This window comes from Lycium ferocissimum, chromosome 3 (genome assembly GCF_029784015.1).
Source record: "Lycium ferocissimum isolate CSIRO_LF1 chromosome 3, AGI_CSIRO_Lferr_CH_V1, whole genome shotgun sequence".
In the NCBI taxonomy this organism is placed as follows: Eukaryota; Viridiplantae; Streptophyta; class Magnoliopsida; order Solanales; family Solanaceae; genus Lycium; species Lycium ferocissimum.
Window position 1 is genome coordinate 26204195 of NC_081344.1, and position 13708 is coordinate 26217902.

Sequence of the window (13708 nt, forward strand, 5' to 3'; positions counted from 1 at the left end):
TGAGTCATGATTCTTAGTATGATATGGATATAATCATGTTATGGAAGGTAATAATGGTGATGAAGAAGCATTATATGAAAATGCGCTAAAATGGGTGTGAAGTTGTTGGCATAGGTTGAACATAAGGATGAATTTTGAAGGCTTAATGAAGTGTGATTACTTGATTATGATATTATGAGTGTATTATGGATGTTATTGTGGTTGTTGGAAGTTGTTTAGTAATATGGTGGAAGTTGACGAAATAGGGGAGATACTGCCCAATTTTCATTAGATCATAAATTATTCTAGTTTAAATTTAAGAGTATCATCAAGGCTTAACCATGGTATGAATCCTACTAAATGTAGATTGCTCAAGCTTCAACGGTGATCGCTAAATAGTTAAGAGGACGAAGAGGTATGTAAGGCTAACCTTTCTTTCAATAAGGCATGGTTCCTTGGCTATATATATCCTTTCATGAGTTCCATAATGTCCTCCAAATGGTTCTATCTCTAAAGTTACTAAAGCTCATGATCCTCGATACTTTCATGATTCCATTGCATCCCTTATATGATAGTTGATCCTCCAAAGATAGACGTAACGAAAACGATGATGGTAATGATGTTGATGATACTTATGGACTTTTATGTATACGTGTCTAAGTATGTATGACTATTATGTAACACCAAGCTTATATGGTCGGGTGTGATACCTATAGCGCGCACACCACTGCAGTTGGGTACGGATAACACTGAGCCTTGATAGGGCCAGGTATGTATAATCACCGAGCCTTGTCACGGCCGGGTATGTGAAACACCGAACCTTCATGGTCGGGTATGGTATGGGTACGAGTATGAATATGAATATGAATACGAAGACGAATATATATGTATGTATGTACACGAGTAAGCATTAGAAATGGAAGGTCACTATATAAGACGAGTAAGTAGATATAATGAAGGCCACTAGAGGTACAAATGACTCTATTACCTCTTGATTCTCCCATATTATGTTATTTCTTGTGCTGTCTATTATGCTCCTACTATGATGTTGACTATGCTTTACATACTCAGTACATTATTCGTACTGACATCCTTTTGTTTGTGGACGCTGCGTCATGCCCGCAGAGGGATAGGGAGACAGGTTTGATCCATAGATTTCTTATCCAGTGATTGCATAGAGGAGCTCCATTTCATCCGAAGCTACAGCTTTTGGGTATTATTCTTTTGTGTACATACATATGGGCATGGCGGGGTCCTGTCCCGACTATATATACTATGTCACATACTCTTCTTAGAGGCTCATAGACAGTTGTGTATGGTTAAATGTCTTTTAGCCTTGTTGGCTCATATTTTGTATATCATTTTGATAGCCTTGTCGGCTTGTGTATATGGATATGGGCATTGTTATTGATGATGATATAAATGCGTTGTTGCCCAACGAGATTAGCACTTTTGATGCATGTAAATTATGAGTAAGCCATGTGGCTCACCTAGATGTGAATGTGAGAGTACGATAAGAGGTGCCCGGGAGGGTTAGCACCGGGCGCCGTCATGGCTCTCCGGTTGTGTCATGACAAAAAACTTCCGGCCAAAAATTCCGATCAGATCTGTGTACACCTTCTTCTCCTTCACCTTCTTTTCTCCGTCATCATCACCGTCACCTTCATATCTCACCGGAAAAGCTATAGATCTGGAGCTCCGTCGTCGCTCCGGCGAAAAACACTGTACGTTTGCGCTCAGATCCGTCATAGATCTGAGCTTTTTTTTTTTTTTTTTTTTTTTCTTTTTGCTTCCAACAAAGCTCAGATCCGTCGGTATTGACTCTTTTTCGGCGTAGATCTGAGTTTTTTTTTTTCCTTTTTGGCGTCGGAGAAGAAAGGAAAAAAGGGCACGGCCGGAGAGAAAGGGAAAAGGTGAAGGGGTTGGCAGTGACGGTGGTGAAGGGGCACGTCATTTCCCCGGAGCTCCTACAGTCGGTGGTGGCCGGCGGCGGAGCAGTGGGGAGAAGAGGGGGGAGAGAGAGAGATGGGAGGGTTAGGTTGGAGTGAATAGCTTCAGGTAACAGTTTTTACATAAGCTGAACATAGACCAAGAACATAAAGTTTTTACATACATTTTGATACGGAGCCAAGTTTTACAGGTTGAATAGAGATTCTACATTCTATTTACATATTAACAAAAGGTTAGCTGCGGTGCCGACACTTCTCCTGTAATCTTTGGTGAGAATGTTGGTAGATGTTGCATAACATAGACAAGGTGAATAATTAGCGTGTAAAAAATATAAGATTGAAAAAAGTGTCTTGAATGTGATAATGTTGAGACAGGTAATACTTACCTGGGAGATTTCTGAAAAGCACCAAAATGTTTTTTTGCTGGCAACAACTGCACAAGGGCATGTCTTTGCATTATGATCATGCTATATCTAAGAAATTAATTGAATGTAGGGAATCTTTTTTACTTGTGCAGTCCAGATAAAGGGCATGGTAGAGACAGAGGACGCTAAGCATTAATTAAGGATCCACTACAGTGTTAACACGACATGATGGGAAAGGACGACAAGAGGAAAAACAATGAGTTTATAATCTTGAGTCCAAACATAGTTAATCCAAACCTAACATATAATGAAATGAAGGCCATAAGAAATGCTAGCAAAATGCGTGGTAATACTTTTTTATTAAATCCAATGTAAAGAAATTTGGTACACATCTTAATTTCTTTCGCAAGAACTATGCTACTTTCTCCTGTTCGTTCAATTCTAAATCTGCCTTCAAACACCTAACATAATATTCTCCAAGTCTGGTAATTGTCTTCACCCAAGTTAGTGCTCCATAAGAAAACAAATGTAGCGTTCAAAGGAAAATTGTGATTAAGGAAAGTTACATGAAGTGAAAGAAGAAAAGGGCTAACCTGATATGAGAATGTCACAGGATAAGGCAGCAACAAAAGTAGTTTCTGTTTTTTCCAAAAACATCATCAGTATCGCATCTAGGAAGTCGGCAAGCAAAAGTAGTTTCAACCATGTCTTTAAGGAGATAGCAAAAAGTGGCTCCAATTGCATGCCAAAAGTAAGAAGCGAAAGATTGTCACTGGTGGTGAAACCAAAGAATAACAATCAGTGAAAGTTAAGTGAAAAAGTAGGAGTTCTATATATATGTTTGTCAATGAGGAGCAAAGATCTGATTTTCCAACTACATATTTTGGCACCTAGAATATTAAATTTTAACTCCTAGATTTGGAAATACTCAATTTATAATTAAAGGAGTTGAACGAATTTAGAATACTAAATCAGCAGGAACCCATTGAGTGTAGTATCTTTTTGAAGGATTAATTGGAATACCTTTGTAACGACTAATCTTTCGCTCCTGAAAATAATAATCAAGAAAAGAAAAATAGCGACAAAGAATAATATTTGATTTCAAGAATTTGTGCGGGGGTTACAATCTTTATGAAATCTTAAATAAAAAAGATGTAATCCTCTGATTCTTCTCCTCACGATACGGCCGTCAATCAAGGGCTTTACTTGTTCTTGAATGGATGAATCACTTGTTGTTGATATTTCACTACGAATGCGGAGCCGAGTTTTAATCACAAACGTAGAGGTATGGAAACTTGCGGCTCACCACTTGGAGCGAAGACTTCTTAGTATGCGGAAGACTTGCGGATGAGAGCTTCTCTATGTATTTTTTCTTCTCTCTCTTGGCTTTATGAAGACCCCTATTTATAGTTGCAGGGGAGAGCTAGGGTTTGTATATGATTGGTTGAACCATGTCATTTGAACACTTGGCGACATTTGATTGGTTCTTCTATTGACTTGACATGCTGCGTCACTTATGCATGTGGCATGATTTTATTGGTCCTTGACTTGACTTGGCGCGCCACGTCATTTGACACGTGGCATGGACCTTGGGCTAATAGAGTGGGCTCATCATGTGAAGTCCGACAAGACAGACTAGCTAGCCCAATTGAATTGGTCTTTCAATTAAATCCATACTAATTGGACTTAAGCAATTAATCCAATTATATTAGCCCATAATATTTGTTAGGACTAATATACCTTGGATTTAATATAATTCGAATTTCTTGTGAATTTACTTTTAATAAAATTTCATCATCTACAAATGCCCCCTGCTTCAAGGCTTGTCGGAGTGTCCAAACTTTTCGAACTCGAGAGACTAGGCTTGAAGTACCGATGCCTTCATTTTCTTGGGTCAATACATGGCCACATTTGGGGTACTTGGTATTACAATCTTTGTAGCCTTTATCCACTAAGACATCCTAGCTTGCCACCCTTAGGAATCAAAATAATTTGCTTGAAACAAGGAAAAAGCCAAGCATTATTAAATTGTGTCCACGTAGATCAAACTAACATTTTTGTACCCGGCGTGAGTACATTTGAAAGTAGAAAGTGGCTAATATTTTTTCATAGCTTTTTGATGCAAATTGTAATTTCGAAAACAATATGCTTCAAATGTGCGTGGCATCCGGTTGCAATTCCCGTTCACCAAGTTATTTATTTTCCATAAGCCTAGACTTTCCATAAATAAGCCTAAATTTTTCATAATTTGCATGGCATTTCCTTATTATTTATTAGGGAAACATTGACTTTCCATAAGCCTAGACTTTCCATATATAAAACCTAAACTTTCCATAAGCTTAAACTTTCCATGTAAAAGCCTAAATTTTCCATAACTTGATTCCAACTAGAACAAGAATTTCTTTGTGTAGTCCATATAGGAACCAGATTTTGACATCTATAAATACACTGCCTTCTCTTGGTGTTTGAGCGTCAATTTAAAGCATCGTCGAGCTGGTTCGACCCATCTCTATCGTAATTTTCTTCTTCCATATGTATTTTCGTCACTTTCTTCACAGCTCTACATGTATGCGGTAGAAAATTCATATCTCAATGTAGGAACGTCGAAATCATGATCCGCTTGATGTTTCGGAAACTAGACTCGTAGAGCTACATCACAACGCGGAAACCACGACCCAATTGCATCTATATTTGCTCAGATATTGATCGAGAATCAGACTTTGAGTTCTGGTTCGCTGGTTTATCAGTCTTGCGCATCCTGACGAAAAATCTTATATCTTGACTTAGGAACATCGCAATCACGAACGGTTTGCGGCGTCGGAAAGAAGACTCATAGAGCTACGTCATATACGAAAACCACAATCAAATTGCTTCTATATTGGCTTAGGTATATTTTTCTTAATCTGCCACAGAATCTGATTTTGCTTTTTTTGGCTTTGGACATGCTCTACGAAACTTACTTGTCCCCTTTTTTTTTTATTTCTTTTGCAGGTCTTTGGGCGCATCTGTACGGCTTTAACTTTGAACAAAGATGATGCACTTTCGTGACCGCGATACTTCATGTCCTCATCTAGAGATAGTGAGCGACAAACGAAATTCGAACGCCAAAGTCCTTGCCTTAGAGGTTCAACCTCCGTGATCGGTGCCTTCTCACTTGGAGAGCTTTCTACGCTTCATCTTGCCGAATGGTCTAAAAAGGAGACCAAAGACGTCATGAGCAACTTCTCGGCAAGGCCAGTTATGGACGTCCTCTGTTGAAGTCCGTAATTCATCGAGAAGTCGCGCCCACCGAATCTTCTCATCCCAATGGATGTTTCAACAAGCTGGAGTGTCCCGCCTTCTGGTTTCGGCAAAGTTTGCTACACACACCGGCCTCGGGAGTGGGTGGAAAATGTGCTTCCTCGCTATAAGGAAGTCTTGGAGTGTGTCAAAGTTTACGATGCCATCTACGCTTCTTTGTTTACATATGATTATGATGACAATGTCGCATGCTTTTTGTGAGCTTTGGCGTCCCATCTACCAATATGCTTTCCACTTTCGTCGGGGAGATGTCTATCTCACTTTGGGACTTACGAACGATTGCAGGACTTCCCATTCACGGATCTTTTTATGATGAAGTTGTTCCTTCGGCGAAAGAATTGACGCAAATGGACAATCAAGGGAAACCATGGCTCCCCAAGAGCCGTCTATACTTATTTTCAGCCTTTTACAAATTGCCGAAGGTGGCCATCATGAGGTGTCCATCCATGATTGGGTGAAATTTTGGTTTAGAGGACCCACGGTGCGAGCCTCCGCAAAGGGCGTCAAAGGGTCATGCAACGAAGCCAAGATTGAATCACAATCCTTCCGGCATATTGACATGAATTACTTACCACGAACCGATGAGGAGCATGCCCCCTTCGTCGAGCTAGGAGTGGAAGACTCACTTAGAGATGAGACGAATTTGTCTGCTTTCCTAACATATTGGTTCTGCAAGTTTGTTCTCCCCCATAAGAAAATTGACTACGTGCATGCTAGCGTTCTTAAAGTGGTGAGCTTGATGGCTCATGGAGAGAAATTCTCTTTGGCGGTTCCAGTCCTTGCGAGCATATATCGTGGCTTGAGAGAGATCTCTACTTCTCGATTTGAGGCGAGAAGAATATAATTTTCCCCATACACTATGTGTATATGGTTGGCTAGGAGAGTATTTTAAGACCCATCATCGTGCGAATCACTCACATCGGAGTATACCTTTATGCAAGATTTACGGCGAGAAGATGGCCAAATACTTCAATTTTTCGACGCCCGAAAGTTATTTCAACAAGATGATGCCCACCACCTCCATCATTTGGCGTTGCTACAAGGTAGGGAATTATACTTCAACCTGGAGCACGGCGATCTCTCAGATTCATGGAACTACACTATCATAAGCCTTCGTTCGAGCTATGTTACACTTAGGCATGATGCGGATCTCATCGTGGAGTCTTATAGTCCTTATAGGTTTAGCAGACAATTTGGTTTTTGTCAAGACATCCCTGGAGACCTTATGGAGCAACCATACGATGGCACATTGCTAACACTAGCGCAACTTTGGAATTCATCGATCCGCCTTGGAACCTCTTCAAAGGTCATAATTCCGGTGCGCCCATCAGAAGGCAGTTCACCTTTAATGACTCGCGAGTACATGGAATGGTGGCTAGCCAATCGGACAAATCCATCAGAAATGAGTCCTCGAATTATTTCACAAAAATCAAAGCAAGATCATACACCTATGTTGTCCAAAAGAGGTCCGACTCGAATGAAAGAAAAAACCGCATCCTTCTTCCAAGTACGAGGTGCAACTTAATGATACTCCCGCAAGCTCTTGAAACTTCTTCTAAGTCTAAAACCTTGAAGGGTGTTGAAATCCTATGGACAAAGGAGTTAAATGCATCCGACTAGTCTCCAAGACAAGTGCTACGGCTCCTAAGGTGACAACAATACTTCCAAAAGGGAGCCTTCGAGTTCATTGGACAAGGGCAAAAAACATCAAGTCTCGCACCACCTTGCAACAAAAAGTCTCGCCCTTCCTCTCTTCCTATTCATGTTGGAAATACCATCGCGGCCTCAAGTTCGACGGAGTAATACAAGTGGAGATCGACATTGGAATCGTTTAGAAAGGAAGTCGAAGGAGTCCGACGATCACCATAACGAATTTCGGATTTGGACACTATTAGCATTGGATCCGATATCCATTTGGATGGGGATCAAACTCAGTGATGGGCTTGGAAGAAGTAGCAGAACAAGTAGTATTTCTTCTCTCCATATTTTCTGCATTTACACTTTCTTTCTCTTTTTTTTTTTTTTTTTTTTAAATCTGATGGTTTTTTTTTTTTTTTTTTTTTTTTTTTTTTTTTTTTTTGGGCTGTAGTTGGGACTAGACGCGATGAATGCGGCAGAAGTTGTTGTTGATTAGATTACACATCCGAAGACCTTCGGACCTTCCTCCCGACCATTGCAACCCAGCGCGTCGAGCTTCGATCCACAAGGGACTATTTTTCCGCTTCAAATCAACCTTCGTCTCTCGAGATATGGGGTGCATTGTGCGGATGGATTACACAATTTTCTTTAGGTTCCTTAGACTTGACTTTATAGTGTTGGAGGCAAGTGTTGCTTCAACTCTTGAGGAACTTAAGACAATCAATATTATTGATGTTTCCATTTTGGAGGATCTTGTCAAGAACTTCTTCAAGGCATATGCGGAGTATGACTCTTTGAAATCGTCGAAGATGGCAAAATAATTACCCCAAGAATCACTTTCGGGATGCACAACGACGCCTTGATGATGCAAAACAAGAACATGGAAAGCTAGATGGGTCCATAAAGGAGCTTCAAGCAAATCTTGCGAATGTGGAGAAAGACTTAGCAGCCTTGAACTCTAAGAAGGAGAAGATTATCGCATTCCTTGACAAATACCAAGAGGAGTTGTCCAAAAATCAAGAGAAAATCACCATTACAGAGGGCGAGATTTATACTATTGAAGCTAATCATATTGTCGATGAAGAAAGAAGAGAGACTATCCAAACTTGAAGAGGCGGTTGAGAAGAGTCGTCAACAAATCTTATGCTTCAAGCCTTTTCCGTGACTTAGATTCTTGCTTAGGATTTTTACTTTTTAATTGCTTATTATGATGTAGTGACATTCCTTTCTTGAAGCAATAAAAGTAGTCGCCTTTATTTCAATATGAATCATTTCGTCTTGTGATTTGGATCAATTTTCTCTTCCCTTTTTTTTTTGAAGATAACTTGTAATTTTTTTTTTTCGAAATTTAGCTCGAATTCTGCCTTGCTCAACTCTTCAGATTTGCGCTTTGGTAGCAGAAAATTCATAACTCGGAGTACGAGTGCCGAAATGACGAGATTCCAATTTATATGGAAAGAGGACTCATTGATCTACAATATATATAAAAATCACGGCCGAATTCCTTCTAGATTTGTACAGATAATTCTCCAAATTTAGCTCAGATGCTGCCTTGTTCTACTTTTCAGCTTTGCGCTTCGGTGGGAGAAAATTCATAACTCGGAGTACGAGTGTTGGAATCACAAGATTCTAGTTTCTATGGAAAGAGGACTCATTGATCTACAATATATATAAAAATCACGATCAAATTCCTTCTAGATTTGTACAGATAATTCTCCAAATTTAGCTCAGATGCTGCCTTGTTCTACTTTTCAGCTTTGCGCTTCGGTGGGAGAAAATTCATAACTCGGAGTACGAGCATTGGAATCACAAGAGTCCAATTTCTATGGAAAGAGGACTCATTTATCTACAATATATATAAAAATCACGGCCAAATTCCTTCTATATTTGTACAGATAATTCTCCAAATTTAGCTCAGATGCTGCCTTGTTCTATTTTTCAGCTTTGCGCTTCGGTGGGAGAAAATTCATAACTCGGGGTACGAGTGCCGACATGACGAGATTCAAATTTTGTTGGAAAGATGACTCACTGAACTACAATCTTTATAAAAATGACGGCCAAATGCTTTCGACATCTGTACAGATAATTCTCCAAGTTCAGCTTAGAATCTATCTTGTTCGACTCTTAAAACTTTGCGCGTTTGTGGTAAAAAAAATCTCAACTCGTCATAGGAGAGACATTCTAGCTTTGGTGAGAGACTACTTGAAGCATCCATCAGAGTTTTTAGTGGCATCATTCTTTGAAGAAATAACGCCGACTTGATAGAGGCGTTTAAAACAAACTGCAATCATCTTCGGCTTCAATTGCTGCGAATTGTCTTCTTCTTTCCAGTTATGTTTGTCTCCATTTGAAGAGGTCAAGCGTCGATCCCATATCGCCGTGCTATATATATATACATATATGCTTTTTTTTTTTTTTTTTTACTCATGCGACCGAACTTAGAATGAAACTCTAAGCGCCTACGTACCTCGGTGAAGGAGTGATCAAGTCATTTCGTAGTTCCCAAAAAAAAAAAAAAAAAAAGATTTTTTTTGTGCGACTGAACTTAGAATGAAACTCTAAGCGCCTACGTACCTCGGTGAAGAGGATCAAGTCATTTCGTAGTTCCAGAAAAGAAGAGTTTTTTTTTTTTGTCCTAACTTTTCCCTAGGCCGCCCCTTTCGAGGTTTTCAACCTAGAGGACTTTTTTTTTTTGTCCTAAATTTTTCCTAGGCCGCCTCTTTCGAGGTTTTCAACCTAGCGGACTCCCTCTATTTTTTTTGGGGCCGTACACAGTTTAAACTCATGCGGGCCAGGAGTATTCAACTTTGAAGATTTAGCTCATTTTCATGGAGCTTTCGCAGCTTCAAGACTATGCTCGATTTTGAAGAGCTTCGTAACTTGAGAATTTAGCTCAAATTTGAATAGCTTTGCAACTTGAAGATTTGGCTCAAATTTGAAGAGCTTTGCAACTTCAAGATTCGGGCTGAAATTTGGAGAGCTTTGCAACTTGAAGATTTGGCTTTTATTCGAAGATCTTCGCCACTTGAAGACTCGGCTCGTATTTGAAGAGCTTTGCAACTTGAAGATTCGGCTGAAATTTGAAGAGCTTTGCAACTTGAATATTCGGCTAGTATTTGAAGAGCTCCAAAACTTGAAGATTTGGCTCATATTTGAACAACTCAGTGACTTGAACATTTAGCTAGAATTTGAAGAACTTTGAAACTTGAAGACTTGGCTTGAATTTGAGGAGCGTCACAACTTATAGATTTAGCTCGAATTTGAGGAGCTTCTTGATATGAAGGTTTAGCTTGAATTTAAAGAGCTTCACGACTGTAGATTTAGCTCGAATTTGATAAGCTTTACAACTTGAGGATTTAGCCTGAATTTGAAGGCTTGTGACATACAGTTTAAGCTCGTGTGTCAAGGAGCATTTCAACTTGTAGATTTTGATCGAATTTGATGAGCTTTGTGACATGCAGTTTAGGCTCTTGTGTCATGGAGCATTTCAACTTGCAGATTTAGGCTCTTGCATCGAGGAGCGTTTCAACTTGCAGATTTAGGCTCTTGCATCGAGGAGCGTTTCAACCTGCGCTAGGCTCTTGCGTGAGCATTTCAACTTGCGCTTTAGATCTTTCGCGTTAAGAAGAATTTGAACTTGCAGTTTAGGCTCTCACAAGCATGAGCATTTCAACTTACAATTTAGGCTCTTGCGTTAAGGAGCGCTGTAACATACATGGACTCTTCTATTTCATCTTCGGATTCAAACTTGCCTCCACTATGGAAGTCTTCTATATCTTCATCTTCGTGAGGCTCACGGGATTACGCAACAATTGATCTCCACTTGTATCAATGCTTAATTCCATATCACGCGCACGAGTTGCCAACTCTTCAAATGTTTTGGGCCTTATTCCTTGCAAGATGTAACGAAGACCCCAATGCATACCTTGGATGCATATTTCGATCCCAGAAGTTTCACTAAGGCGATCTTTGCAGCTAAGGCTCAAGCTCCTCCAACGATTGATGAAGTCAACAACTTTCTCACCCTTTGTGTAAGGCAGAATTTGTAAGCTCTATCATGCTCACAACGCGCCTCGTGGCCGTAGCAGCGGTTAAGAAATTCTTGCCGTAGTTGCTCCCACCTATCAATGGAACCATGTTCGAGGTCTATGTACCAATCGAAGGCATTCCCTTTGAGGGATCGAACAAATTGCTTGACAAGGTAATCACCATATGTTCAAAGATTATTGCAAGTTTCAACAAAGTGTGCTATGTGTTGTTTCGATTCCCCTTGCCGTCGAATTGCCGCAACTTAGAGGTTGATAGCTCGCAGCATCTTTAACTTATTAATCCTTCGCGTATAAGGCTTTGCATATGTAAGAGAAGATTTGGGTGCGAGCTCAAATTTATCCTTGATAGCCTCCATGATAAAGTCCTCCAATACGGAATCGACTTCGGGGGACTTGGATCTTCTTGATCGTTGTCGCTTGTTTTGCAGAGGACTCTTCTTCCTCTTGTGTTTCACGAAGCTTCACAAGTGCTTGGGTAGATTCTCCTTCGGCCATGCTCTCCAATTTATTTGTTAACTTGGTGATTTTAGCATCTTGATCTTTAACATACTTTTATAGGCTTTCAACTCAAGTTTTCGTCAAATTTTCAAGTTGTTCTTCTATGGTTGAAGCATTAGTCATCATTGCATCGCACCACCATCGTAGGCGATGGAGAAGAACATGGATTTTCGCTAACATATGATGCGAACATGTTATGAGTAGATCCGTTGCATAAGACATCATCATCAACTTCGCGTGAAGGATTTCTTGGACTTAGATAAACTAAGTTGGGCAAGAACCCTCTCTACCATTTTGGCGACATCCTCTCCTTTTCTATGGTGTTTGCGGGAGATCTCCATGCCTTTGAAGAAGAACCAAAGACCGTCAGCAGATTCGTGACCGTGCTTGCGAAGCTCGTTCTCCTAGCAATTTGGCTTGGTTGCTGATAGGTCCGATGCTCCCCTTAGTAACATCTAGGATGTTTTCAATAGAACAAAGAGAATTTGGATCCGGTAGTTTTTTGCGGATCGGATTTCGAGTGACCTTCTTGGAAGCCATCTTAGTGTTTTTGAACTTCGACTATTGGAGAGAAGAGACGAGAGGTAAAGATGTGTCCCACCGGGCGTGCCAAATTTGTAACGACTAATCTTTCGCTCCTCGAAAATAATAATCAAGAAAAGAAAAAATAGCGACAAAGAATAATATTTGATTTCAAGAATTTGTGCGGGGTTACAATCTTTATGAAATCTTAAATAAAAAGATGTAATCCTCTGATTCTTCTCCTCACGATACGACCGTTAATCAAGGGCTTTACTTGTTCTTGAATGGACAGATCACTTGTTGTTGATATTTCACTACGAATGCGGAGCCGAGTTTTAATCACAAACGCAGGTATGGAAACTCGCGCTCACCACTCTGGAGCGAAGACTTCTAGTATGCGGAAGACTCATGGGACGAGAGCTTCTCTATGTATTTTTTCTTCTCTCTCTTGGCTTTATGAAGACCCCTATTTATAGTTGCAGGAGAGCTAGGGTTTGTATATGATTGGTTGAACCATGTCATTTGAACACTTGGCGACACTTGATTGGTTCTTCTATTGATACTTGACGTGCGTCACTTATGCATGTGGCATGATTTTATTGGTCCTTGACGGCTGGCGCGCCACGTCATTTGACACGTGGCATGGACCTTGGGCTAATAGAGTGGCTCATCATGTGAAGTCCGACAAGACAGACTAGCCCAATTGAATTGGTCTTTCAATTAAATCCATACCAATTGGACTTAAGCAATTAATCCAATTATATTAGCCCATAATATTTGTTCGGACTAATATACCTTGGATTTAATATAATTCGAATTTCTTGTGAATTTACTTTTAATAAAATTTCATCATCTACAACCTTTCGATAGCTTCTCGGAGTAGCAATTTTCATTTCCTTCTGGTTATCATCAATTTTCCTCTTGCTGCTTACTGGAATGTCCATTAGGATCGGTGGCAATTGTGTGTCAATCGCGTTCTCTTTTTGCATAAAGGACAGAATGATAAATTTTGCGGGTGCTGCATCCATATTTTTTGTGAACGATCTCTTCATTTGAATGTTAAATGTCTTGCCAGTTAGTTGCCTTGTCACATTTGCAAGAGGTAGCATTTGCTTCTGGAAGAAAAGTTTGGTTTTTCATGTATAAAAATCAAAAGGCAGAACAGTTGGAAGCTAATAGTTTTTATTTTAGTTGAATTATTTTTAGTACGTATCTTGGCACAGCAAATATTGTAGATTTCTTCTGCGGTGAGATGCAACATAGTTTCAGCTGGTTCGTCCGCGATAAGTGCCGTTGCAGAACCAGTGTCGTCCATGACAGTGACTTCAAAGTGACATCTATCGTAAAAATAAATAAAATAAGTACTTGTAAGAAAGTATATGATATCTATAATAAAAGTAAGTAGGAT

The 13708-nt window shown here is 39.9% G+C and overlaps 1 protein-coding gene across 2 annotated transcripts; it reads right to left on the bottom strand.

Annotated features, from left to right (window-relative positions):
* Window positions 1-2034: 2034 nt before the first annotated feature.
* LOC132051073 (uncharacterized) lies at window positions 2035-13502 on the bottom strand. Of its 2 annotated transcripts, XM_059442369.1 has the most exons (3): window positions 13161-13502; window positions 2315-2361; window positions 2035-2193 (listed from the first exon to the last, which is right to left on the bottom strand). In XM_059442369.1, exons 1-3 carry the CDS (start codon window positions 13407-13409, stop codon window positions 2163-2165), a joined length of 327 nt encoding a protein of 108 aa, XP_059298352.1. In that variant the 5' UTR covers window positions 13410-13502; the 3' UTR covers window positions 2035-2162. The 2 variants fall into 2 exon arrangements, 1 of the variants encoding a protein (XP_059298352.1); XR_009413567.1 differs by having other exon boundaries at window positions 2035-3065.
* Window positions 13503-13708: the final 206 nt, after the last annotated feature.